At 43.0% G+C, this 26,446-nt stretch overlaps 4 protein-coding genes and 2 long non-coding RNA genes across 15 annotated transcripts; 3 read left to right on the top strand and 3 right to left on the bottom strand.

Moving 5' to 3' along the window:
- The first annotated feature begins 50 nt into the window (after positions 1-50).
- Positions 51-3,010, top strand: LOC130513412 (uncharacterized). Its single transcript, XR_008946730.1, has 3 exons — positions 51-228; positions 313-425; positions 2,750-3,010. It is a non-coding gene; the product is annotated as an uncharacterized LOC130513412 (long non-coding RNA).
- Positions 1,005-8,455, bottom strand: LOC130539345 (histone acetyltransferase p300-like). 3 transcript variants are annotated; one of them, XM_057057659.1, is made up of 9 exons: positions 8,055-8,455; positions 5,776-6,452; positions 4,361-4,525; positions 3,912-4,242; positions 3,285-3,404; positions 2,814-2,866; positions 2,592-2,710; positions 2,406-2,505; positions 1,005-2,210 (listed from the first exon to the last, which is right to left on the bottom strand). In XM_057057659.1, exons 1-9 carry the CDS (start codon positions 8,146-8,148, stop codon positions 2,139-2,141), a joined length of 1,731 nt encoding a protein of 576 aa, XP_056913639.1. In that variant the 5' UTR covers positions 8,149-8,455; the 3' UTR covers positions 1,005-2,138. The 3 variants fall into 3 exon arrangements, 2 of the variants coding, with proteins under 2 accessions (XP_056913639.1, XP_056913703.1); XM_057057723.1 differs by having other exon boundaries at positions 3,291-3,404; XR_008954136.1 differs by lacking the exons at positions 1,005-2,210; positions 2,406-2,505 and having other exon boundaries at positions 2,624-2,710; positions 3,154-3,404.
- A 209-nt stretch (positions 8,456-8,664) lies between these two features.
- Positions 8,665-12,541, top strand: LOC130513309 (uncharacterized). 2 transcript variants are annotated; one of them, XR_008946717.1, is made up of 4 exons: positions 8,665-8,810; positions 11,138-11,290; positions 12,049-12,275; positions 12,374-12,541. It is a non-coding gene; the product is annotated as an uncharacterized LOC130513309 (long non-coding RNA). The 2 variants fall into 2 exon arrangements; XR_008946685.1 differs by having other exon boundaries at positions 12,049-12,289.
- si:ch211-59o9.10 (uncharacterized protein LOC561841 homolog) lies at positions 9,472-14,550 on the bottom strand. Of its 4 annotated transcripts, none has more exons than XM_057058523.1 (11): positions 14,437-14,550; positions 13,337-13,480; positions 12,895-12,946; positions 12,020-12,461; positions 11,816-11,895; positions 11,670-11,723; positions 11,540-11,588; positions 11,202-11,254; positions 10,980-11,098; positions 10,794-10,893; positions 9,472-10,598 (listed from the first exon to the last, which is right to left on the bottom strand). In XM_057058523.1, the coding sequence occupies exons 2-11, from the start codon at positions 13,468-13,470 to the stop codon at positions 10,527-10,529; spliced, it is 1,155 nt and encodes a 384-aa protein (XP_056914503.1). In that variant the 5' UTR covers positions 13,471-13,480; positions 14,437-14,550; the 3' UTR covers positions 9,472-10,526. The 4 variants fall into 4 exon arrangements, with proteins under 4 accessions (XP_056914503.1, XP_056914685.1, XP_056914598.1 ...); XM_057058705.1 differs by having other exon boundaries at positions 14,381-14,502; XM_057058618.1 differs by lacking the exon at positions 14,437-14,550 and adding an exon at positions 13,798-13,892.
- On the top strand, positions 14,416-21,397 carry l3mbtl2 (L3MBTL histone methyl-lysine binding protein 2). Of its 4 annotated transcripts, none has more exons than XM_057057011.1 (19): positions 14,416-14,486; positions 14,774-15,058; positions 15,341-15,764; positions 15,879-15,951; positions 16,108-16,241; positions 16,861-16,936; positions 17,016-17,095; positions 17,183-17,300; positions 17,518-17,652; positions 17,817-17,905; positions 17,991-18,129; positions 18,403-18,473; positions 18,552-18,656; positions 18,880-19,027; positions 19,165-19,247; positions 19,348-19,582; positions 19,792-19,863; positions 19,949-20,113; positions 20,197-21,397. In XM_057057011.1, exons 3-19 carry the CDS (start codon positions 15,429-15,431, stop codon positions 20,526-20,528), a joined length of 2,391 nt encoding a protein of 796 aa, XP_056912991.1. In that variant the 5' UTR covers positions 14,416-14,486; positions 14,774-15,058; positions 15,341-15,428; the 3' UTR covers positions 20,529-21,397. The 4 variants fall into 4 exon arrangements, with proteins under 4 accessions (XP_056912991.1, XP_056912908.1, XP_056912738.1 ...); XM_057056928.1 differs by having other exon boundaries at positions 14,418-14,486; positions 14,774-15,045; positions 17,991-18,237; XM_057056758.1 differs by having other exon boundaries at positions 14,418-14,486; positions 17,991-18,237.
- On the bottom strand, positions 20,595-26,338 carry chadlb (chondroadherin-like b). The gene is made up of 11 exons (XM_057057232.1): positions 26,234-26,338; positions 24,879-25,058; positions 24,588-24,782; positions 24,306-24,461; positions 24,070-24,215; positions 23,556-23,837; positions 23,249-23,468; positions 22,781-23,054; positions 22,210-22,622; positions 21,717-21,883; positions 20,595-21,322 (listed from the first exon to the last, which is right to left on the bottom strand). Exons 2-11 carry the CDS (start codon positions 25,056-25,058, stop codon positions 21,037-21,039), a joined length of 2,319 nt encoding a protein of 772 aa, XP_056913212.1. The 5' UTR covers positions 26,234-26,338; the 3' UTR covers positions 20,595-21,036.
- Positions 26,339-26,446: the final 108 nt, after the last annotated feature.

The raw sequence follows: 26,446 nt of genomic DNA, 5'->3' as shown, positions 1-26,446 counted from the left end.
ATTTCTGCCAGCGGAGGAGGAGGGGGGGTCGGAGAAAGTAAAGAGGGAGACACATGCAGCGGCTTCCCTCTAAACTCACACGGGCTCTTCAGAGGTAAATAAACTGGCCCCGGGTCTCGCTCCCATGGCTGCATCCGTCGTTTCGACCTCCTCGCCAGCGGTGTGTGGATGGGGATAATGTCGGGCACAGGCGGCTTGTTTGCCTGCGAAGTGATGGTGGTTCTGCTGGTGGCCTCTAAGGATGAGCGATCGCCGATTTAAAACTAAAATAAAAGAACGCACACTTGGTGGAACAGTCGCGGTCAAGAAAAGCACTTAGAATGTTTCTGCATGCGGAACTGTGCTGGTAAAAAAATCTAATGAAATGAAAGAAGTGTGGACTTTCGTTTTTGGAGGCGCAAAACAAAGTTGAATCACATCAAGAAGTAAGAAGATGTAACTGCCAGGTGGGCTTTTTTTGGGAGGGGGGTTATTTTAGGGGAAAGAGCTATTTAAGGAGAGTCAAACAATGGAAACACCTGGAAAATGTATTGCTTAAAACTAGTGGGAGGTTACAATTTTGTTCACTTGTGAGAGGCAAGAAAAGGGAACATTTCAGTTCAATTCAATTGATTTTTTTATATATATTTTTTTTTTTTTAAACAAGAGAAATCTGTCCATCCCTTTACAGCCTAATATATCTTTGCCATTGTGAGCTGCAGCCTTGGTTATGTTACCAGAACATGTCAGATTTGAAATCTGGAAATACTGCATCTTAATGAACCATTTTACCATCTACCCACTCTCATGGTAACCATGTGTTGATTATCTTAATGAATATAAACTGTATTTCACCTTAGATTTACTGGCAATTATCTGCCGTTCTGCAGATTCATTAGGATTTTACACATCTGCATCATTTATTATGTGAAGATACTTTATCCCATTACATGTAAACCTCCATTCTTCCCAGTTTCAATGTTTTCCAAATGGAAATCTGGCACAATAAGCAAAGGAAGGTTAGGTCCCTCTCAGAATAAGTTGCTTTAATGTTGCAAACAGGGAAGAGCATTTGAGTCACATATCAACAAAATAATTGGTCAGTCTAAATATTAAAACCAGTTATTTATTAGCAATATCAACCATTGATACAGTCAAAGTAGGAAACACCATCACGGGAGCCTTTTATATTTTTGGCCGTCCAAACCCAGATGTGTGAGCCTTGCCAATCTGCAGTGGAGTGGATTTATAAGTTTTGTTCTTTTACCCAGAAATCAACAAGATCCCTTTTGATTACTGGGAGAAAAAATGTTTTATGAAAATCCACAATCAGCAATTTTGGTTTTCAAAAAAAACAAACAAAAAAAGAAGCAAAGAAGACATACGAGCCTTTAAACAATTCATTAGTTCAGAGCTGGGTTTCACATTTTGACCTTCTTGATAATGGGACCATTTCCAAAGCAAACAATTATAGCATGTGACACGCTTGACAGTCAATATACAGACACAGTGACACATAAAGGTATAGAAATAGGGACATTAGGCTGTTTGTGTCCTGGGTGTTCCTGCTGGGAAGAAGCCAGTAGTAGGAGTCAGCAGTTCACAGAAGTTGAATGAATGGATAAGATGAGCTACTCGGGGCCCAAGACTGACCCCTGTAGGACACCGCACGTAACAATCAGGACCAAACTGACTTTAACTCAATTTCCAGTCTAAATACCATTTTGTGATCAACTCTTACCACAAGCCGAGGCAGTAAATAAACTTCTTTCATGAAGTACACAGGATGCATGTCATCAGCTCTATGGAGTGGACTGTGGGGATCTCTTTCATTCAAGGGGTTCCTAAAATGTGGTAGACTTCATTTAAACCATTTGCCACATTTTGATTTATTTTTGGTTTATTACTAAAGACATGTTGAATGGACTGATGTTCAGGACCATTTTAGAGCAGCATTTTAAAAAAGTAATTACAGAATCCAGAGCAGATTAAGGATTTGGGCTCACTGGGGGTGTTGGAGGTCAAAAACCAAGGACTGAATAAAATGCTAACAAAATACAAGGGGAAAAACCTAGGAGAAAAAAATCTTTAAAAATTTGACATCAAATAAAAGTGTTTTTTTAAAGGGTTGAATTGCCCTTTAAAGACATTGTTTAATGTCAACTGTGTTGGGTGTGTAGGGTTTCGCTGTCAGTCAGGTCGGTTCGGCAGACTGGGCATACTGGGTTATCCTGCGAGGTAGAGAACACCGATATCAGTATCAACGGATTAAACGTTCAATCTCTTTATTAATGCTGACTAATGAGGCTGAGTAAATGGGATGTAAGGGCTTCATATGGTACATTTGTAAAGTCTGGGAAATAAATGCTGCAACATCTTGCTGAGCTCCACTTTGTCACCATGTATATCCATTAAGTATGTCTTACTTTGAGCCAGTGGTCAATACAGTCCCTGTGATAGCTGTGGAAGCACGGCAGGGTCCTCAGCGTCTCCCCATCAGTATAATCACATAAGCAAACGTTACACCTGTCAGTCAATCAGCAGAGGAGGAGTCAGCATCCGCAGCGGCGCGCCTCCATACAGACACACTATTCAATAACAGTCCAACTCACACAGCGCTTCCTGCACAGGTGCCACTCCCAAATTTTTTGGTGGGAAATCTGGAAATTTCCTGTGAACTAAGACTTCTGACCACGACTGCGCCCTGTTGCTCCTCAAACTGCAGGAGGGCCTGAAAGAGTAAATAGATGTTACTGTGCTTCTTGTTTAGTTCGGCACACTGGATCCAGATGCCTGAATGGTGAATATGAGCCCAGAGCTGTTCGTGTGCGCACCTCGTAATCACCTTCCAGAGGATCTTGAGAGCGGGGGAACCTGCCCAAGCCACCTATTCCCTCCCAGCCAATCAGATGAGCAAACAAAGGTTAGATCAACATGCTGGTCATACATCCTCTATCTTAAATTTTAAAAAATGCATTGATTTAAATTCTTTCTGCGTGTCGCAGCAGCTGTCAGTGTTGTAAAAACTTTCCAATACTTATACAAGAGTAGAAGAAAATAATGATAGATAAAATATGTTTTTGCTAGCAGCTGATGTAACTAACACCAAATAAATGTATACATAGATGTGTGCTGTGTAAATGTAAATACACAGTGTAATACATCTGGGATAGCCTGTGAAGTTTTCAATTAGCTTGTTCATTTCAGAAATAACTCAAATAAATAATGACCAAACAATTCTAACATATTTGTATGTGTAATGTGGAAAGAATGAAATAAGTATATAGCACTGGTCAGATACAGACACTCACACTGCGGGTTCCTCTTGTCCCCAGCATTCTTGAGGGGCAGGCAGACCGGACAGTCATGCCTCGTGCAGTTCTTCCAGTGGGAGATGATCTGTCGTGATGATGCACAATGGGCAACTGGTGATAAAAAGAAGTATTAAGATGTAAAGGGTTGCAGAACAGTTGTTGCAAATGAGAGGGAAAAAAATCAAAGCGGGCTCATCAAGAATGAAAATTCATGCTGTCAGTTTCCCATCATGAATGAACTGGCCGATCGTGTAACGCAAACACCTTATCTCAGGCTGCCCCAATAAGTCTGTACTCAAATCTCTCTAGCATTACTACAATACAAGATTGTGGACCATCTCTTTATTTCAATGTCAATATTTCCTTTTACCTACAGGTAGCGACGTTATAATTATCAGAATGATCTTGACTCCTTTAGTCATCGTCTTCTGCACAATGTCTTGTCCAAAATAATCCTTCCATGTTAACAGAAAACCACCTTTAAACCTGCGCGTTTTGTTATTTTTGATTAATCACTTCACGCCCAACTATCCAAACTCTAATAATACGCAGATCTTTGTCAAATAAATGCCTTTATTTACCCAGTGAGTGCAGAAAGATAGTTTCTCCTTTACTCACCCTGACAGGATTTGCCAGCCTGGCAGTGAGTCATGTGGTTGAGGACATTTTTCATGGTGCGACAGTGGGGCAGGTTGCATTGCCGAACTTCACCGTTGGCCTGCTCCCGCCGTTGGCACTTGTGGGCATGAAGAAGGAGCACCAGCTGCTGCTGAATTAGCTTGCGCTTCTCAGGATCAGCTGTGGGCGGGGCACCCGCTGCAGCCGGTGCTCCAGAAACCTGGGTACCTGGCCCCACCAGACCTGCCTGACTGTTGGGCACCATCCCTGGAGCGCCCCCGACAGGTGCGCCAGAGGGACCACCCACACCCGTCTGTGACTGCTGGGATCCCTGGTGAGTGGTGAAAGAATACGTAGAAAGGTGAATGAATGCTCTGCAAAAGAAGTGTAGTGCTCACGTTGGCATAGGACTTGAGCAAGTTCTCAGACAGTAAGTATTGGGTCCCTACCATTGCAGCCATTCCTTGCATGGCCTGATTCTTCTTGTCCACGTTGAACTGAGCCAGGTTGTTGGCCATTGGACCTTTGTTCTGGAGCTGGGGGCCCAGCCCCTGATTTCCCTGCGATTGGTATGGACCACCAAAAGGCCCTCCTGGGTTTCCCATCATGCCCATCTGGAAAGGACAAAATGCAAAGAACAGTGAATAATGATTAAAGCCAAGGTTTCCAAGACCTCTATCACTACAACAGTTAAACATCTGGCTGCTAACAATGGCCAGTTTGTGTTTTCTAAATGGGAACAGTGCTAGGTTTTTATGTTTATATTGCTCATGAGTACTTCCTATCAAAGAATTTGTCAAATTCAGGCACCATTACATCTGAATCAATACAAAAATAATAACCCTTAACCCCAACTCTGCCTAAAGGCCTGAACTTTCAAATAATCACACGAGGACGGGCTCTAATGTTTTTTATGTTCTCTAAAACTATGGCATGATGAAAATACATGATGTTCTTAATATAAGAGGTCTCTTTTCAGTCTGATCCAATAAAACAATAACAATTATACCTCATGGTAACCCATCAATCATAATTAGCATTAATTAGCACTAAACCCACAATCAATTACCAAGCTTGAGCCCAACATTGAGCTGGCTCGATGTTCAAAAACAAACCAAAAAAAAAACGTTTGCACTCCAGTGAAGGTACGATTGAAGAGAGGTTTGAGCCCCCAGGAAGAGTAAATCTGGCGATTTTCAACTCTGGAAATTTGTGTTACTTCAATTATAAGAATTTTTTATAGCTTTAGTTTTTAAAAAGTGTTGAGCTTTACTGATGTAAGCATTCTGAGCCACATGCATAAACACATTTACATCATCAGGTTTTGGCTTCGACGCCTGAAAACCAAATAAAGGACTGTGTTGGAGCCTATGCTGCTAAATTCATATGGGACACATATATTTCAACCTCTAACAGCAGTGAAGAATCTAATGCAATTAAAATTCTGGCTCCAAACCTAAAGGGAAAAGTGTAAGATATACTTAGGTCTATAATAAATCAATGTATATTCTTAAAGGAAAAAAAAACAAAAAAAACAGGAGAGGCTGACATGAAACATGTATGTTTTAAACTCATTATTTACCTGTTTTAAATCAAAATAGAAGGGAGCTTTACAATCACTGACAAAATGTCAACTCTAATATTAATGTGATGCTTCCCAATATTCAAAGAGAGCCACAAAGCTTATGCTGTAACTACTTACTCACCAAAGTTACATTTTTATTGTGGCCACTAACTCTTAACAGAATTTGCTGCCATAAATTGAACCAATTAAAGCCTAAAAATTCATTCCAAATTACTGTCATGATTACTTTTAAATGTAAATAGACTTCATATGCGCGTGCTGAATTCCCAAGAATCCTACCTTGTTCATGGGTCCAGGTTGCTGTCCTCTCATGCCCCCCTGGCCCCCAGGGCCCTGCTGCTGCAGGGTCTCAGCTAACAAGTTGGTGTTGCCACCCATCCCCTGATTTCCAAAGCCCATTCTGGGGGAGCCGTTCATCACTTGGTTCCCCATCATGCCCGGCTGCTGCTGTCCATTATTGCCTTTCTGTTGTGTGCCCATCATGGCTCTGTTCATGCCGCCCATCATTCCAGCTGCAGCATTCTGCTGCATCATGTTGGCCTGCTGCTGAGGAGAGAGATGCTGCTGCTGCCCCTGGCCCATCATTTGAGGAGGACCCTGCCCAGAGGATGCCTTCATATTTGCCAAGTGTTGCCCCATGTGTGCAGCGCCACCGGGGCTACCCATGGCTCCTTGATGTCCTTGTTGGGCTGAGGTGGGAGGTCCAGAACGTAAAAGTTCAGACAGCTGTTTATGCTTGGCCACAGCATCTTGACTTCCAGGACCACCTCCAGGTCCAAGTCCGAGACCCATCGTTCCCACTCCTCCATTACCTCCACCGGGACCCAGCACAGCAGGTCCTGGTCCCAGTGCGTCGTGCAACTGGCTGAGATCCCCACCATTAACAAGTCCTGGCTCATTTGAGCTAATCAGCTCATCTGGGAGATCGCACTCCAGTTGCAAAAACGAGCCAAACTCTGGAAAAGGGGGGAAGAAAAAGTCATTTTAAAAAGGCAAAATTTCAACCTGGGAAAAGAGAACAAGGCCCACCACCACATTAAAATGGGATAATCCTTTAGATGTCAGTATGAGCTCAAACCCAATTCCACGTTCAGCATTAAAAAGGTGTTTACAGGTGTGACCATTTATTTTCTCTGTTTAGAACCGAACCATGTTTAATCAAGGACAACAGGTCTGAGTTCTAACATGTATTCCTCTCAAGAGAATACGGGGACCAGTAAAGGATCTGACCAAAATGACACATGGACCGTTTCATAGAGATATAAAGCCAGAAAACTGAGAGCAATCTGCAAAAATGCATGTGTTCTCTGCTGATCTGCATCCATAACATGAACATAACAGAGTTTTCATGCTTGTTTGCATCTCAGGACAGAAGCCGGGTGCTGAGATTTCTCTCTTTGCTACTCTGAGTTGACTTCTTACAACTAAATATATATTTCACTAAATGGTCATTTTATATGATGGAAGCTAAACATTTTTGCTTCCATTTCTCTTCCATTACAGAAGTACATGTTTTATCAAATAAAGACGATGCCACTTTGATCTGATGCCATTTAACAGCAAGTCACCCGGTTGAGATTCATGCTACTAAATAATGGAAGTCATTAGTTGCTCTTTTGTGATTATTAATATACAACAGGTATATCGATCCTCAGCATGCTTGTAGCGTACTGACGATCAACCCGGTAGTTTGTGGTTTCGCTCCATTTCATCCTCAATATGCACAAATAAATAGAGACAAATCACAGGATATAACACACATATGTGCACGGTCCGATTATTGAACCTGTCCAGCAGCCCTTTCCATGGATACAGAGCACAACTTAACCCACACTGGTTCCACTGTCGTGATGGTCGCGAATGTGTTGCAAACCTCAGTGCACGTTTAAGCTGCCAAAAGCCCCGTCAATGGTGCACATTTTTATTCGCAGGCCACTATTCCAGCTGCTGTCACACGCCATGCACAAAAACATACACCGACAATGGCAATTTGATTTCAACAATCATTCAGGCCGGCGGGCCTAAATTTAGCACTCCCGCAAGGCTTTCCTCACCACGGTTGGCAATTTTTGATTTCACTATCAATAACTGCTGGAGAGCGGATATGATGGGACATCACAACTGATTGTTGAAGGTATTAGAAGCCACAAAGCTAAAACACCAGCAGAGTGCTTGTGGGAGCTACCAGTCACTATGTCACCATCGAAAACCCCAATAAAGTTTGCCACAAGTTAGGTGGGCCATTAAGGTTATTATGGGTCCACCTAAAGTAGCCATTACACACGGGACCGTCACCGTAGGACCCGAATTCTGTTAGCCGAGCAGCTCGCAGCTACGCGGCTACCTTCGGCTAAAATGGCTTTTAGCAAACGAGCTAACTGGGGAAGCTCTTCTTCACGTCCGACACTGTATACTAGCAAGCTAACATTAGCGAGCTACGACAAAAACAGAGAAGTAATCGTGCATCTTCTTCCAATTCCAAGTGGACCAAACCAAGCGAAAAATACCAAACTTAAAGATCCATGTTGTAACAAATGATATAACGAAATAATACTCACCATTTCCATCGCTGGCAGAGGCGGAAAGTGCCGGAGAGGAGAGTTTAGGCCTCTTGGCTGAAGGCGGGCCAGAGTCCAGAACGTTCTCGGCCATATTTTTTCGAAATAAAAATATATAAAGTATCCACAATTTCAGGCGTTTTCACGCCCTTAGAAGCACATTCCTCTTCGATTCCAATATTGCGACTTTTCCCCCTCCTTTTGGGGTACTAAGAGGGGGAAAGTCCCGTGTACAAATTACTCCTCTTTCCCTAGGTTCGCCTCTCGATTTCAGCCTCGGCGTATATCAACCCCCCTCCCTCCCTCGTCGGATTTTTTTGTTCTTTATAAATTTCTGCCAGCGGAGGAGGAGGGGGGGGTCGGAGAAAGTAAAGAGGGAGACACATGCAGCGGCTTCCCTCTAAACTCACACGGGCTCTTCAGAGGTAAATAAACTGGCCCCGGGTCTCGCTCCCATGGCTGCATCCGTCGTTTCGACCTCCTCGCCAGCGGTGTGTGGATGGGGATAATGTCGGGCACAGGCGGCTTGTTTGCCTGCGAAGTGATGGTGGTTCTGCTGGTGGCCTCTAAGGATGAGAGATCGCCGATTTAAAACTAAAATAAAAGAACGCACACTTGGTGGAACAGTCGCGGTCAAGAAAAGCACTTAGAATGTTTCTGCATGCGGAACTGTGCTGGTAAAAAAATCTAATGAAATGAAAGAAGTGTGGACTTTCGTTTTTGGAGGCGCAAAACAAAGTTGAATCACATCAAGAAGTAAGAAGATGTAACTGCCAGGTGGGCTTTTTTTTGGGAGGGGGGGTTATTTTAGGGGAAAGAGTTATTTAAGGAGAGTCAAACAATGGAAACACCTGGAAAATGTATTGCTTAAAACTAGTGGGAGGTTACAATTTTGTTCACTTGTGAGAGGCAAGAAAAGGGAACATTTCAGTTCAATTCAATTGATTTTTTTATATTTTTTTTTTTTTTTAAACAAGAGAAATCTGTTCCATCCCTTTACAGCCTAATATATCTTTGCCATTGTGAGCTGCAGCCTTGGTTATGTTACCAGAACATGTCAGATTTGAAATCTGGAAATACTGCATCTTAATGAACCATTTTACCATCTACCCACTCTCATGGTAACCATGTGTTGATTATCTTAATGAATATAAACTGTATTTCACCTTAGATTTACTGGCAATTATCTGCCGTTCTGCAGATTCATTAGGATTTTACACATCTGCATCATTTATTATGTGAAGATACTTTATCCCATTACATGTAAACCTCCATTCTTCCCAGTTTCAATGTTTTCCAAATGGAAATCTGGCACAATAAGCAAAGGAAGGTTAGGTCCCTCTCAAAATAAGCTGCTTTAATGTTGCAAACAGGGAAGAGCATTTGAGTCACATATCAACAAAATAATTGGTCCGTCTAAATATTAAAACCAGTTATTTATTAGCAATATCAACCATTGATACAGTCAAAGTAGGAAACACCATCACGGGAGCCTTTTATATTTGTTGGCCGTCCAAACCCAGATGTGTGAGCCTTGCCAATCTGCAGTGGAGTGGATTTATAAGTTTTGTTCTTTTACCCAGAAATCAACAAGATCCCTTTTGATTACTGGGAGAAAAAATGTTTTATGAAAATCCGCAATCAGCAATTTTGGTTTTCAAAAAAAAAAAAAAAAAAGAAGCAAAGGAAGACATACGAGCCTTTAAACAATTCATTAGTTCAGAGCTGGGTTTCACATTTTGACCTTCTTGATTATGGGACCATTTCCAAAGCAAACAATTATAGCATGTGACACACTTGACAGTCAATATACAGACACAGTGACACATAAAGGTATAGAAATAGGGACATTAGGCTGTTTGTGTCCTGGGTGTTCCTGCCGGGAAGAAACCAGTAGTAGGAGTCAGCGGTTCACAGAAGTTGAATGAATGGATAAGATGAGCTACTCGGGGCCCAAGACTGACCCCTGTAGGACACCGCACGTAACAATCAGGACCAAACTGACTTTAACTCAATTTCCAGTCTAAATACCATTTTGTGATCAACTCTTACCACAAGCCGAGGCAGTAAATAAACTTCTTTCATGAAGTACACAGGATGCATGTCATCAGCTCTATGGAGTGGACAGTGGGGATCTCTTTCATTCAAGGGGTTCCTAAAATGTGGTAGACTTCATTTAAACCATTTGCCACATTTTGATTTATTTTTGGTTTATTACTAAAGACATGTTGAATGGACTGATGTTCAGGACCATTTTAGAGCAGCATTTTAAAAAAGTAATTACAGAATCCAGAGCAGATTAAGGATTTGGGCTCACTGGGGGTGTTGGAGGTCAAAAACCAAGGACTGAATAAAATGCTAACAAAATACAAGGGGAAAAACCTAGGAAAAAAAAAACCTTTAAAAATTTGACATCAAATAAAAGTGTTTTTTTTAAAGGGTTGAATTGCCCTTTAAAGACATTGTTTAATGTCAACTGTGTTGGGTGTGTAGGGTTTCGCTGTCAGTCAGGTCGGTTCGGCAGACTGGGCATACTGGGTTATCCTGCGAGGTAGAGAACACCGATATCAGTATCAACGGATTAAACGTTCAATCTCTTTATTAATGCTGACTAATGAGGCTGAGTAAATGGGATGTAAGGGCTTCATATGGTACATTTGTAAAGTCTGGGAAATAAATGCTGCAACATCTTGCTGAGCTCCACTTTGTCACCATGTATATCCATTAAGTATGTCTTACTTTGAGCCAGTGGTCAATACAGTCCCTGTGATAGCTGTGGAGGCACGGCAGGGTCCTCAGCGTCTCCCCATCAGTATAATCACATAAGCAAACGTTACACCTGTCAGTCAATCAGCAGAGGAGGAGTCAGCATCCGCAGCGGCGCGCCTCCATACAGACACACTATTCAATAACAGTCCAACTCACACAGCGCTTCCTGCACAGGTGCCACTCCCAAATTTTTTGGTGGGAAATCTTGAAATTTCCTGTGAACTAAGACTTCTGACCACGACTGCACCCTGTTGCTCCTCAAACTGCAGGAGGGCCTGAAAGAGTAAATAGATGTTACTGTGCTTCTTGTTTAGTTCGGCACACTGGATCCAGATGCCTGAATGGTGAATATGAGCCCAGAGCTGTTCGTGTGCGCACCTCGTAATCACCTTCCAGAGGATCTTGAGAGCGGGGGAACCTGCCCAAGCCACCTATTCCCTCCCAGCCAATCAGATGAGCAAACAAAGGTTAGATCAACATGCTGGTCATACATCCTCTATCTTAAATTTTAAAAAATGCATTGATTTAAATTCTTTCTGCGTGTCGCAGCAGCTGTCAGTGTTGTAAAAACTTTCCAATACTTATACAAGAGTAGAAGGAAAATAATGATAGATAAAAAGTATGTTTTTGCTAGCAGCTGATGTAACTAACACCAAATAAATGTATACATAGATGTGTGCTGTGTAAATGTCATAAAGCTGTCTTTATTTACTCACTGTTTTGAGGTTCTCTCTGCCGTAGGTTGTGATGGACAGATCTGTGGTACTGTGCAGAAAAATGGTTAAAAGAAAATTGAAATTCTGCAAGATACTGCAATGTACAGAACGGTTCAGACTCAGGTCTTACCCTATATGACCTCTGCTGCTGGCGAGAGCTGGCTTGCTCTTCATCAAACTGGGCCTTAAGGACAAGAAAGAATCAGATACATGTTCACTCTGTACAACTGTGTTCTTTCAGTCCAGCCAACCTCTATAGGTGGCACATCTTCCTACCTGCAAATATCGAGCAAACTCTTCGTCTGCCTGCTCCTGTTCCAGGCGAGCGTGACTTCTGTCAAGGATTTCTGTCACTGCTGCAAAACAAAGCCACCAAACTATTATTGTTGGAGGTTCTTCTACCACTACTGTTAAATCCAAGTCACAGTAGAATAAATACAATGAGTGAATGGTTGCTGGACCAAACGTGCCCTTCCTCACCTGCTAAATTCTCTTCGTGCCCCCCACAGAGCTGCCTCCTCTCCACATCAGTAAGGGAGAAAAGAAAATCGGACTGAAGAGCTGCTGGCAACGGTGAGGCTGAAGAGGCTGCTGACATGGTCAGACTTTCCCAGCTCCTTGTCCTGTCAGCTTCGGGACTGGGACTGTTTGCAGGGGAAGGACTGGCCACAGGAGAATCCACCACCTGAACATCCAGCTCCACTACTGATGAGGAGGTTGAGGAAGCAGATGACAGGTAGCTTTCCTCAGGTAAAGTCCTCACAGTTGGAGAAAGGTCAAAGATGCTCTGTTCTGGTGAGGCAGTTAAGCTGACGCTACGTTTTCTGCTCCCAGCAACCAGGCACCTGCGCTTGCGTGAACACAGAGACTTTCGTTCCCCACTGGAGAACAGCTCTTCAGAAGAAGAGCTGCTGACAGCCTCCTGAGAAGGAAAACAGCACATTTAAAATGACCGACTAAAACGCTTTACATTGAAAATAAAATACATTCCTAAATTAAGAAGGTGTAAATAACTCCCGTAACTTATCTTTGGCCAATATTCTCAGCTGATAGGAACCAACTGTTCCTATTTGTTCACTTGATTACTCCCAAATTATCATTTTGGTTGAATAAAGGACTCAAGAGCACATTCAAAAGATCATGTTCAACAGACAATCTGTCTTATTGTCACTAAAGTTCTACAAATCAGCAATGTCAACAGCAGCAGCCAAATCCAGAAGTACTAAAACAGCAGAGTTGCCAGTCAACAGCTAAATACAGAGCATTAGGAACTAGAAAAAGTAGTCTCTTTTGAAATATCATCATCAATTTTGCAGTCAATTATGACAGAACACTTCTATAACCTACAGACTTACTGGATTTAAATGTTCTTCTCTGTCACTTCTCCTGCGTTTGCTGGGCTGTGGACTGAATCAAACACAGATTTACATTAGTTTCAGAGACCCTATCAGTTTGGTTTAATCTACTTCAGGGCCTCCAGCTTTTTTGTGTTCTCAAATGCTTTTGTTAACATAAAAATGGGAAACAGCAGAATGTTTCATTTCCATAAAGGAACCTTCATTCCTAAACATGAAATGTCTGAACACGTGGAGGGGCTACAACTCCCATACCTCAACTTTCCCTCATTGTTTTGTGCCTTCTTAAAAGTCTCCGTGTGTGCTAAAGTGTAGATATTATGCTCCTGAATATTTGCTCCTACTTCCCCAGAACATCTAAACTCAGCACACTATCACCTGGGAAGTTTGTGTACATCTATTATTGCAGGATGACCCCCTTTTTGGTGAACCCAGCGGATACCTGGGTGTTTCTGGGATAACGCCGTACATATTGGAGTCTGTGGCGTTGTCGGTGTTGAGCAGGAAACCCTGGTTCAGACCCGTCGGACTGTCCACACTAAAACTGTAATCAAAGGAGCCGTCGATGGAATCCATTTCCAATTGCCTGAGAAAGAAAATAACATGTCACGCAACCAACAATGACTTTTATATTTCATTAAATGATACTGATGAGGATATTGGCGGTGATATTGTCACGCCACAACAAAAGCTGCCATTCTTCGTAAAGCTGACATGTTCACGTGAGCCATTCACAAGTTAGCTAACTTATCACACAACAATGCGCAAAAATAGCACAAATCCAAACTATCTCATCCACATTTCGAACACCCCCAAGGACAAACTAACTCACAACGATCTAGAATCACTGATCCATTTTATCCGTGAGTAAATTTTAAAATTGCGAATTTCCCTCCCGCTCACCTCCGGCCAACAGGAAAACGGCGGTGCGCGCATGCGCAGAACTACCTCCACTTTCCGACGCTATCATACACGCATTTAACTTAACTTAAAAATAGAGCATAGGCAACAAATAAAGATAAGTAATTAAACTACACAGTACATTTTTAATGTTAAATAGCAACTAAACAACCAGCTTTAGGTATCAGGGTAACACTGCAACGCTTGCGTTGGGATTTCTGGGTCACGTGGCATAAAGCTACTCATGTACAGAACAGTAAAACGAAATTAAAAGAGCAAAACAAAATTAAAATGACTCAGTAAATGAACAGCAGTGGAGCCAAAAGTCAAATCAAAGAAATTTACTTTGTTATTAATAATGTAGAAAACAATAATAATGAAAGATAATCAGTAGTTTTACAAAGCGACAGAATATTGGATGAAAATGTTTTGACGTTACGTATTTTTCTTAGTTAAAATCCTCGTACAGTCGGTTTAAGTAAAAACGAAAATTTTGATTCAGTGCCAATAGCAACATTTGCTTTTAATGTTTAAAAAATGTTAATTTACTTCAATTGTATACAGTAAAACGCATTTGTTAACGGACCTGAGTCTCTTTCTCACAATGGTGTTTCATTTTGCGGGAAAGTGGGAGGTACAAACCGTTTGTCTGATAAACGAAAATGCAGATTTTTGTATTTGAAGCTGCTTAGGTGAGTTTTGATTGTCGAGGCTGGAGAACAACCTCCCGCTGTTGGTGCGTGGGGCAAAGTGCGAGTTTTTAAAAAAAAAAAAAAAGACAGAGCTGAACACGCGGAAGACGGCTATTTTATTGTGGGACCCGACAATCAACTTGATAAATGTTATTAGATTACAAAATCTTTTTTATCGCTATTGCTATTTCTGTTGTTTTTATGCACTTTCTGTATGCTGTCACTGTTTGTAAAATTGTATATATAAATGATGTGCGTATGGAGACAGTTGTTTTGTTGCTCTACAGAACATCAAGTCCCATCATGCTTTTCACAGTGACGTCAAAATAGAGTGCCCAATTGTGTTGGTATTCAACCACCAGGACGGACCAGTGCTCGTGTAGTTGTGAAAAACAATGTATAGGATCAGTAGAGGCTTCAGCGAGGGGACTCTAAAGGTAACAACACAAAGCGTTCCTTGAGCAACAGGAGAAATTTAGTTTTAGTGTAAGCTTGCATGTCCAGAAGCATGTCCCTTTCACCACAAGCGATAAGCGTTAAAACTATGGATAACAACGAGGTAACAACTTCAGGTAATTCAGGAAATTCATCATTTCAGGTGTCGTAATCCTGATCTGAACATCTGAATACATCTAAATTATTTTTAGGCGCTTTATTTGGTAACTATATCTGTAATATAGTATACAGTTCGTCAAAAACATTTAAAATAATTTATCATCTTTTCTACTTTAGTGCCTTTTGTGTTTCCCTGAAATATGTGTCACATGTCTAAATGGTACAACTGAGAATGTGTTTATGGCATAGATAGACAACTGTGTATTAGTCATAACAAATCCTATGGTTGTCATTTGCAGATTATACAAAACATCTGAACTGCAGAAGACATGAATTGTTGTAGACCCCACTGGACACTCAGGTTGTGATATTTCAGCTCAGCACAGGATGCCTCACCCATGTGTGGCCTACGGATGTGGCAAAACAGCAGAAGATGATGTGACACTATTTAAATTCCCTAAGGACCCTTTGGAATTTCGCAAATGGGAGAAGCAGGTGCAACGTACCCGCAATGACTGGGTCGCCACCCCAAACTCTTACCTGTGCAGTGAGCATTTTGGCAGGGAGTACTTTGAGCCCAAACATTCTTCACCCAAACTGAAGCCAGGAGCTGTTCCTACGGTGTTTGTCCGTCCACACTGTACACACTGCTATGGAGTGGGGTGTAGAAGTTGCCTGCCTGCTGTCCAGCAGCAGAGCTCTCGTGAAGACAGAGAAAGTACAGTAAGTTTGAAAGACTGGAAGAGTTATGTTGAAGTTATTTTTCAAGCATGTATATGACCTAAAATATCAATCGTATTCATGTGTTATTCAAATGCATGGGATTTATCATTACAGGCAGAATATAATGAAGTAGCACCTGCAAAACCTGATGCTTCTAGTGGTTTAGTAGACGAAGACCTACGACCAGGTAATAGGCTAAAGATGGGGACAAAATATTATGGTCTTGAGTTGAAGTTTAAGGGAAGGCATTCTGTAATAAATAATAGGTAATATCAGGGACTCGGCCCCAAAGCTTCAATTTAAATGTATTCATCTGAAAGGCCTATTTCTTTACCTTGTGCAGTGGTGTGTGAGATGTGTGGCTACTCTGGGAGTGTGGATACCTTTTTTTCCAAGACCAAGCGTTTTTGCAGCATGTCCTGTTCACGTTCCTATTCATCAAACTCCAAGAGGTTCTCCATTCTGGCACGTTTGCAGGTGAGAACAATGGACAAAGAGCTAGTTAATGGGTTCAGGAAATATTCAGGTTATTCGGTTCATAAATGACCACATCTGAACCTGCTATTCGCAGGGGAAAAGCACAGTATATACAGTAGAGTAGAAAGGCAGCATATGATGCTGTTGAAAAGACTAAAAATCAATTCTGTGACATGCATCACCTGACTCTGGTGTAGTTAAGACTGAGACTTCTCAACGCCTCTGACATTAAGCTGCGTGTATAGTCTTTGATACAGAGATTTAATCACATCATCCTGAAGGTAAAAGATCCCAGGTGCCTCTGTTGAGGAAAATCATCCAAAGCATTAAATGGCTCCAAAATTGAAGTAGACTGATTTATGTTCCCTTGGTCGATTAAAGGGTGGTGCTATTATATGCTCGCCTTTTCAAAATGGCTATTAATCCTGCATGGACAGCTGTTTTGACAGCAAATGGCAGAGACTTTGTTAGACTGTGAGCTTGAAAAAGATTCCCTTGGTTTTGAACATAGATAAAAACATTCTCCTCTATATCATCAAATAAACTGTATTTTTGGCTACAGAAAATATCCCAAAACACTTCAAATGTAAATGCCCCTTTTTTCTTTCTTCCGATACAGGGAAGGCCCCCATCCAAAAAAGCAAAGGTGCTAAACAAAGTGAACAAAGCCCCCCCGCCCCAAGCTGCACCAGAAGGTAAGGGTTAAAAAAACAACAACAACTGAATTATACACAAACTCGTCAAATGCATGTCTCCTCTTTTTCCTGATCATAGGAAACATTCCAGGTTTCGACTGGGGAACTTACCTGGAGAAGGAAACATCCGTGGCTGCATCAGTAACCTGCTTTAGACACGTGAGCACCCAGTCTGAAGAAATAACAAGTTGCACTCATGTATAAGCTGATATGTTTCACTCGTGATCTGTATCAACATGTCTGCAGGTCCCCATGTGTGAGCATTGGGATGACATTACTGTAGGGATGAAGGTGGAGGTCCTGAACACAAATGCAGTCCTGCCTAGTAAAGTGTACTGGATTGCCACTGTCATCCAGATCGCAGGTGTGTCTGTGCTTTTGTACGAGCACGCTGATACATGACTACCATGATAATGATACAAATGGGATCTTTTGCCATTGTCCTGAATTGCGTTTTGAGTTTTCACAACACCCGATATGATGATGACAACAGTGTTGTATTAATGTAGATTTGGGTAAAGGAATTCAACATGTCTTCTCTCAGATGGAACCACTGTTGATTTAACACCTTTTGTATCTAGGATACAAAGCTCTTATGCGATATGAGGGTTTCGAGCATGACAGCAGCCACGACTTTTGGTGCAGCCTCGTTTCAGGAGAAGTAAACCCGATTGGATGGTGTGCTATGACAAGCAAACTGTTAGTGCCACCACAAGGTGAGAGTTCAGAATCTAAGGTCGCGAATGGGAAATGAAGCTATTAGAAGCAATTAGCACAGTGGAAATCTGAGATCAAGTATGAAATTCATGTGTACAAATGTTGCCCAGACCAAAGCCTGACCAAAGACCAAAGTCTGATCTGGTTAACTGTGTACAAACAGACGTAAAGCAGAACATCCCAGACTGGAAAGAATATCTGATGTCAAAGCTGGTGGGGGCCAACACTCTACCTGTTGACTTCTACATAAAGGTAAAGTCAGACTATCTTTTTGCCTTTGAGAAGATAATGAGTTCTTCCATTTTCTCAAGCAAACATTTTCCCGTGCTCCTCCCAGTTGACTGAAAGCATGAAGCCGTCTGTCAAAGTCGGCATGCGTGTGGAGGTCGTGGACCCTAAGCACGTGAGTCGGACAAGAGGGGCCAGCGTCATGTCGGTAGTTGGTGGTCGTCTGCAGCTGATGTACGCAGACCAAAGTGAGGCCCCTGACAACGCCACCTCAGATTTTTGGTGTCACATTTGGAGTCCCTTGGTGCATCCAGTGGGCTGGTCTTTCAGAGTTGGCCATGCCATTAAAGGTCCTGGTAGGTCTGGAGTTGCATTTTCTGTGCTTTGGCCTCAACGCACACAGCAAAAAAACAGTAACAAAGAGTTCATTATACATCATCTGTAATCTGTACTGCTGATGAGTTGACATTTGTAGTTTATAGTGTTCTCTGTTTGATCCGTAACATTTTTGTTTATTAAAGTAAAGAATGCAGAAGCTGCAAGCAATATCGTCAAGGGCAACGCTAACAGCACATCCTTGCTGTTTAAAAAGGTATTAAGTAAAATATCATATGAGAATTTTAATTTTGTCTGATTTAGAGCAGATCTTGATGTGTAATGTGTTCCTCAGCCCAGGTTTGTTTACATGAATGGTGGCTTCTTTGAGAAAGGAATGAAGCTGGAAGCTATTGACCCTCTGAACCTGGGAAGCATCTGTGTAGCTACTGTTCAAAAGGTAGGATGATACCACCTCATCTTTTACTCTTAATGTGACCGAGTGGATGTTCGGAATGGTGATATAATAGTTTAGTTTCTAGATAGCATTACAGCAGTTACTTTTCAAAATTTATGTCACCAAACTCTTTTGTGTGTGTTATCAATAAGATTCTGTGTGTTACAAATTCATAAATTTGCTTTCTAACCTTTTTTCTTACAATTGCCTGTGCTCCCCGACTCAGGTGTTGTTAGATGGCTACCTGATGGTGGCTATTGACGGCTCCACATCGGACAGCAACTCTGACTGGTTCTGTTACCACGCGTCATCTCATTCCATTCTTCCCATAAACTTCTGTAAAAAGAACAACATTCCTCTCACAGTACCAAATGGTAAAAGGGAACAAGCTTCTTTACGCAGTCTGTAGTTAATTTATTTTTGAAGGGAGGTTAATTCCACAAAGCTAATAAAATTAAGTCAAGCTTCATAGTCTCATTGACAGCCGATTGGTGTTTCTCCGTCCTGACAGGTTATGATTCTCACACCTTCAAGTGGGAGGAATACCTAAATGAGACCAAGGCGAAGGCAGCGCCAGCAAGGCTCTTCAACACTGTAAGACAGGAAGCTTCCATTTTAGTTTTTAACAATTATTTTAACTGCTTGCAACTCAAAATCCTGTCAATACTGAATTCAAATGTGTTCTGCATGTCAGGACTACCCAGGCTACGGCTTTTCCCCCAACATGAAGCTGGAGGCGGTAGACCTGATGGAGCCCCGCCTTGTGTGCGTAGCCACGGTGAAGCGATGTGTGGGCCGCCTGCTGCTCATCCACTTTGATGGTTGGGAGGATGAGTTTGATCAGTGGGTGGACCACGACTCTCCAGACATTTACCCCGTCGGCTGGTGCGAGATCATGGGCTATCAGCTTCAACCGCCTCCTGAATCTAGTAAATATGCCCTCAATGGGCCATCTTTTCCAACACTGTACTTGTCATTGATAACGTCCGGCACTCAAACCCCTCTTCACTTTATGTGTTAGAGCAGGAGACATCTTTGGGCTTTCAGCCATTTTTGTCTTTGGGATATTTTAACAGTCTGTTATGTTTGTTGTTTAAGTAGGAATGTCAATAAATGAGTGTCTTTTATCTGATTCCAGTTGAGCTCCAGCCAGGTGAAATCCAGGCTTCACAGAAGCAGAAATGCAAGCCTTTAAATTCTGGAAAAAGGAGTACGTTTTGATTAGGTTTTCCTTATAGTGCTCTTTCATGGAAACTGTGATTTTCCTCTCACTTCACTGGTTTGCTGTCCAATAGGGAAGAGGAATGCAAAAAAGAGGCTGTCTCTGGATGGCGCTAAACGAAACACTGGCTGGAATCCTGAGGTCACTGACTCGAGCCATCCTAAAGAGCTGGAAGACCTCGGCCATGATCCCAATGTGCCTCTCGTTGAACCCAAGATGGAGCCACAGGAGCAGGAGAGTATGTAGATACACTCCTGCTCTACACTTTTTTTTTGTCTTTGTGGGGAGCTTGGACTGATTTCTTCTTTTGACTTTTTGTAGTATGTGCGGTGCAGGTGAAAGTGGAGGAGATGGAGATGGAGACGCCCATCCATCCTCCAGAGAGCCCCAGAACCGCTCCCCTCGTCGCAGTCAAACAGGAGGAGGAAGGGGAGCCAACTCAAAAAGATCCAAGATGGGTGGCAAAGCAAAAGGCAGCGCAGGAGGAGAGAGTGCAGAGGGAAGAAGCAGCAGAAACAAGTCCAGAGGTTGGGTGTGTGGAGCAGAATATTAGTGGGGAAAAGAGTTGTGCAGAGAGGAGTGACAACATGGACCAGAGCAGTGGAGATGACTGCAGCAGGGAGGACGTCACAGAGCGGAAGGCTGAGAAGTGAATTTGACTTTCAAGACTCTTTTGGCTGATTTCTTGACTTCAATGTCAACATCACATGTTTCAAGCATTTGTTTTGTTGTGGTATATGCTTTATTTTTTCATGTTTAATCTCCAGCCTTTTAATGCAACTTGCTGAAAACTGAAAGTTTCAGTGAGCTGAAATGTTCCCTTCATTTGTCTTGCAATGGTGTAGTGGTTAAAAATAACAAGCCAGAGGTTGGAACTGTTTTGCTATTGAAATTAGCCTTCAAATGCTAACATATCCAGTCGTGTCTTAGGGGTTGATAATCTAACAATGTGTGTGATCTAAAATAAAAGTAAAGAGGTCCAGTTTCACTGGCTCAAAATAAAGTGATTTTTTGGGGGGGGGATTACCCTGATTTAAAAGGAAGTGCTATGTTGATGGATAAAAAGAGCTTCACACCAGTTCTAAAGGCAGCAGAGGGTAGTTTCTGAGCGTGATGTGTCTGATTCAACATCTGAAAGCCGTCATGTCGTCTTGTCGATGTTTAGGCAACAACCCGTCTCTTGCTTTTCCTGTCGGCTGGTGAACTTCGGCGAGGTTTCGATTTAGCTTTGAGCATTTTCATGTGATGGGCGCTGAGATGCATCGGTTTGGGTTTGTTTGCCTTTGGCGCCTTTGCTAGTTTTGGGGGTGTGACGGCGGGAGCCGTGGGGAGGGTCTCACCCCCGGGACACGCTCGGAAGACGTGGACATCTTTAATTTTGCGCCCCTTGATCTCAGGTGGATTGTTGCAGGTGGCTCTCACTTTCAGGTTAACTTTCTCAATCCACCTACATAAAGAGAAAAAAGCAAGTGAGATTTGATGTATTTGGATGTAATAAACAGGAAGTTGAGAAACCGGCAAATCTCGAATCTTTGCATTTTTTGCTGGGATTTCTGGATGTTGGTCAACAGAGAAGCTCAACATTCTAAAGAGGATCCACATTAGCATTTATATAAATGTCTTATCCTGAAACACTGCTGATGTTATTATATGATATAAAACATGTTGTCTTTATATTTGATTTCTGATCAGCTGAAAATATTACAATCTATTAGCTACATTTCCTGGTGTTTCCTGCTCTTTGTGACCTCTATGGAGCTCTTAATGCTCCATTATATTATTATACAGATGGTATTATTTGCGGATTGCTAAAGATCATAAACCCGTCATAAAGGCCTTACAGGCGCAGCGGCAGCAGGGGGCAGTCACACATCAGAGGGTTGTCAGCCAGGTTGATGACCTCTAGAGATGTGAGAGGGTGGAAATCGGGTACCTCCTCCAGTCGGTTACCTTCTAGAAAAAGGCTCCTTAACCCTGGACCCAGGCCGGCCAGGGAGTTCTGGGACATCTGGAGGATTCAGAATAAGTCCATACACTAATTATATAATCTTGTAAAAGACGATTTTTTTTAAATAAATTGTTTCTAATTATTCTCTGTAATCTAGTAATATTTAGTGTACACACCCACACACGCATATATATATATTTATATCTATTAACATATTTTGTCACACTTTAAACTGTCAAATAATTAATTCTAATGTAAAAGCCTTTACAAAAGTTCTATGCATATATACAGTATAAGCACAGCATGCAAATAGCTCAAACTTGATTTGAAGTACATTATTCATTCTATACTAAATGGATTTGCTGAATTTCCTGGCTGCAGCTCACCTTCTCCAGTGCCATGTTGTCCAGATAGAGCTCCTTCAGTGACCTCCCCAGAGGCTGGAAAGCATTGGGACCAATCCAGCGAATTGAATTTCCAGACAGCCTCAGGTCTCTGAGGTTCCCCAGTTTACTCATGGCCTCCGTGGGCACCTCCTTCAGCTTGTTTCCTCCCAGGTGGAGCGTGTCGAGATCCCCGGCCCGATCCAAAGCCCTGGGTGACACATTACTAATGGCGTTTCCTGTGAGGTAGAGAGATCGGAGGCCTTCCGCTCCAGCTAGTGTGTCAGGTTCCAGCCTGGTGATGGCATTGTTCTCCAGGTGAAGAGCCAGAAGGCTGGGCACCAGTTTGAAGGCACCTTTGGGAAATGTGGTGAAGCGATTCTTCTCCAAGTGGAGGTACGTCAGCGCGGGGAGGCCTGAAATTAGAAGATAGGATGTTTTTCATGCATTGTTAACTCACTCATGGCTAATAACAATATCAAAATGATTGAAGTAAAAGTACTTGTGACACTAAAGAGTAATCTAGTAGGTTAAACACATCGAGCAAGTTCCTCTAATGTTGAATTAAGCCAACCCTTGAAGGCATCAGGACTGAGAGAGGTAAGGTCATTCTCCGACAGGTACAGGTAGATGAGTCCCTTCATTCCACTGAAGGCTCCTTCCTCCACCTCCACGATCTTGCTGCGCTGCAGATGGAGCGACACCACCTGAGCGACACCAGGGAAGCTGTTGCTGGGGATGTAGTGGAAGTGGTTGCCACGCAGGTCAAGCAGGCGCGTGTCGGGAGAGAAGCCGCGAGGGATTTTGGTGTGGCCTCGGTTCTCACACGAGGAGTGTTGCGTCACCACCTGAAGGTGAGCAAAATGCTGCAGTTTTATTACATCGTTAATAGCTTTTATTCATGTCCTCTATTCATCCCAAATTAAAGTCTTCATCCTTTAGCATCTGCTTCCATCCAAAATCATTGGGTGTGATTATTGGTGAATGATGCCAAAGCATGGGTTATTATATATGTACTGTATCACTTGCATCATTTACTGACCTCACAGACACAGTTGACAGGACATTTTATTTTGTTCTCTGGTTCTTCTGTTGGTAGCGGCGCAATCCTGGATGCCTCCTCCAGCTCTGCCTTCAACATGGCCTCCTGGCTCTGACAACGCAGTTCAGCGGGGTAAATGGCTGCCAGGTTCTCCCCCAACATGTGGGCAGGCCCTCCACATGTCCCCATCAGCTTCACTTTGTAACGAATCGACCATTCCCTGTAGTGATGAACCATAGAAACGAGAAGATGTGAATTGAATTTCTCTTGAAATATTGACCAGAACTTGGTTTTTAGTCCCCTGTACCTGAGGGGCCGCAGGTAGCAGTTACAGGAAATGGGGTTTCCAGCCAGGTTAAGGCGCACCAGCTTGGGTGAACCTTCAGAAAAAGGCTGGATGACACGCAACTGGTTATAGCTAATATCAAGGTGAACAAGGCTGGGACATCTGGAGACAGCGGTGTTGGATAATTCCTGCAGGGACATGTGGTCCAGGAAAAGATGGGTGAGTTTAGCCATGGACACCGACTCCTCCCCCAGATAAGTCATTGGGTTGTAGCCCAGATCAAGACGGGTCACCTCAGGCAGTCTGGATGTTGAGAGCGAAAAGAGATAAGTAGGATGAGAGTGAATGTCCATACAGATCAGAATGGGGGTGTAGTCCATATGCTACTCAAAAGAAGGGAGAGGAGCCTTTTCCCTCTCTCTACAGCTCAAGCACCTCAATTTATGGAACTCTCAACACCGGCAATCTTTTTTGGCTACCTCAGAGCATCTGAGCTCAGAGGACATCTGATTGACAAGTCCTAAAGACTGCTTGCCTGGTCATGGTCTCTGTGGGGAAGAACTGCAGTTCATTGTGGTCCAGACTGAGACGGGTGAGAGTAAAGAGACCAGCAAAGGCTTCAATGTCGAGATAGTTCAGAGAATTGTGACTAAGCCGGAGCCATTTGATGTTCTGCAGGCCCTGTGAGGACAAGAAGTGTCAGGTTTTAAGTGGCTTCAAGAGGTGTTTCAACAACAGGAGTAAAGGTCAGACGGTCTTTTTCAACCCAACCTGAAAGGCCAGATTGGGGATGTAGACGAGCTGATTGTGCGTGATTGACAGCAGGTTGAGGAAGCCGAGCTGGGAGAAAGCTCCAGGCTGGATCTCTTCGACACGGTTGTGGTCGATCAGAAGCTGCTTCAGCGAGGAGAGCCCATCAAAAGACTCCTAGATACAAGAAATGCAAAGAAAGGCACTGGAACATTCTTTACTTTAACATTTGTAGAAATGAAATAGAAGTCTGGGTCCTGCCAAAACAAAGTGCTGAATACTGGACATCAGGTGCATTATGACCTGGTAGAGAATCTCAATGTTGTTGTTAGCCAGGTTGAGGAAAACCAGACGCCCGAGGCCACGAAAAGCCCCTTCCTTCACATGACGGATGTTACAGCGCTGCATGGACAGGTGAGTCAGGTAAGGGGTGTGTCTGAAAGCCCCCGTGGGCAGCTCCTGGATGTCATTGCCTCTGAGATCTAACTTCACAGTGATCTACGAACAGAACAAGAGCATTTATTGCGAACCAGGAAGGGAAGCTGTGCCATTATGGGGACAGGGACGCCAAGCATCGGATATCGAACGCCAGACCTCGTCGACATCAGGAGGAACCTGGGTCAGGTTCTTCCTGACGCAGGCCACGTTGAGCTGGATCTGGTCACAGATACACTGCTGTGGACATTTTGCTGGATGTGTAGCAGGGATGTTGAGGAGGAGGCCGAGCAGCAGGACCCAGAGGGTGTTGGGACAGAGCTGCTTCTCAGGGTGCATCTAAGAACAACAGCATTTGATAGACACACAGGTAGATTAGATTCTGCCATCTGAAAACTGTTTGACAGAGCTGAGCTGAAAGATAAAACAATTAAAGTGGATGTGCAGGTGTTTTCCATAAGTGAATGTTGTGTTGATGGCACCACAGTTGTCACCTCAGAAGTTTGCCCGTATTAGGATGAGAAAAAATTCAACTTAATCTGTAGATAAAACCGTATGACACACTCTTATTATTGTGTGATTTATTGGATTAAGGTCATTTTTGTCAGCCTGGCCTGCTCCAGTCTTCACTGGAATGCCCTAAAACCACAATCCCTTGTGGGATCAAGAGTCTTGATCCGCAGGAATGGACACGAAAATTTCCACAGCCCCGCACTCTGAAATACGGAACCAGAAATGTTGACATTGATGGTGCCATGCCTCCAAAATGTTGTCGGAGCTGCTGCAACGCACTGCGCTGGGGATGACTGACATGTGAAAACGGTGGGAAATCTAGGAAACGTTGAAATTCACCATGTTCGGATCATTGCGCGCATTTCGTCGGCAGTTTGCATCTGAGATCCCCTGAGACAAGAGGGGACGAGAAACTAGAGACGGAGGAATTTCCCTCACACCGAAGGTTGGTCCGCCTCCCTCCGGGATCAACAGCCACGACCGCAGAGGAGCTGCAGCGCCATCACGCACAAAGGCGCACAGTGTCTCTTTGCCGATGTGGTGCCAATACGCGTTTCCCCCTTAAAAACGTCTCTTCAACGGACGGTGAAAAACCTGGTGCTTAATCGCCCCTAAAAGCGATTCCTCTTTTATATCCTGCGCTAGGGTATTTGCGTAAAAAGGTTCGCGGAGTTAATGATTTTAACAATGTTTTGGGCGTGCGGAAAACTAATAAAAAATAATTCTTGTGGTGGATAAATAGGCACAATCCTCGATTTTAACGTCAAAAGTTTATGTACAATGTTAATTCTTACACTGTGTAATATTTCCCTATTTAAAAAAAACCCAAAACATGACGCGTAAAAGTGGCAAAAACCAATTTGCGCACAGACCGCAAATAGGTTTTTCAGCGTCTTATTCATCACCATAGCAACTACTCCAGTGAGAACACTTGTTTATCTTCATCGCATAGATTTTCTTCTCTCAAAGGTATCATAGGAATGAGTTTTACACGCACTCACCTTGGTGTCGTGGCGTCCTCGTTTACTGGCTGCTGAATGCCGCACGGTCTCTGCTCCTGTTGCTGCTCTTCCCCAACCATAACAAACCTTTCATACTAGCACACACGCGTGGACGCGCACACACATTTCTGAGCCTTGGTCGTATTTGTCAACTTCTTTGGGGGGAAGAAAAGAAGCAAAATGCACCAATGTAGAAGCCTATAAATATTCACG

The sequence above is a fragment of the Takifugu flavidus genome, chromosome 1 (genome assembly GCF_003711565.1).
Source record: "Takifugu flavidus isolate HTHZ2018 chromosome 1, ASM371156v2, whole genome shotgun sequence".
Lineage (NCBI taxonomy): Eukaryota > Metazoa > Chordata > Actinopteri > Tetraodontiformes > Tetraodontidae > Takifugu > Takifugu flavidus.
Note: the sequence above shows the minus strand (reverse complement) of the source record. Positions and strands in the feature narration are given on the sequence as shown.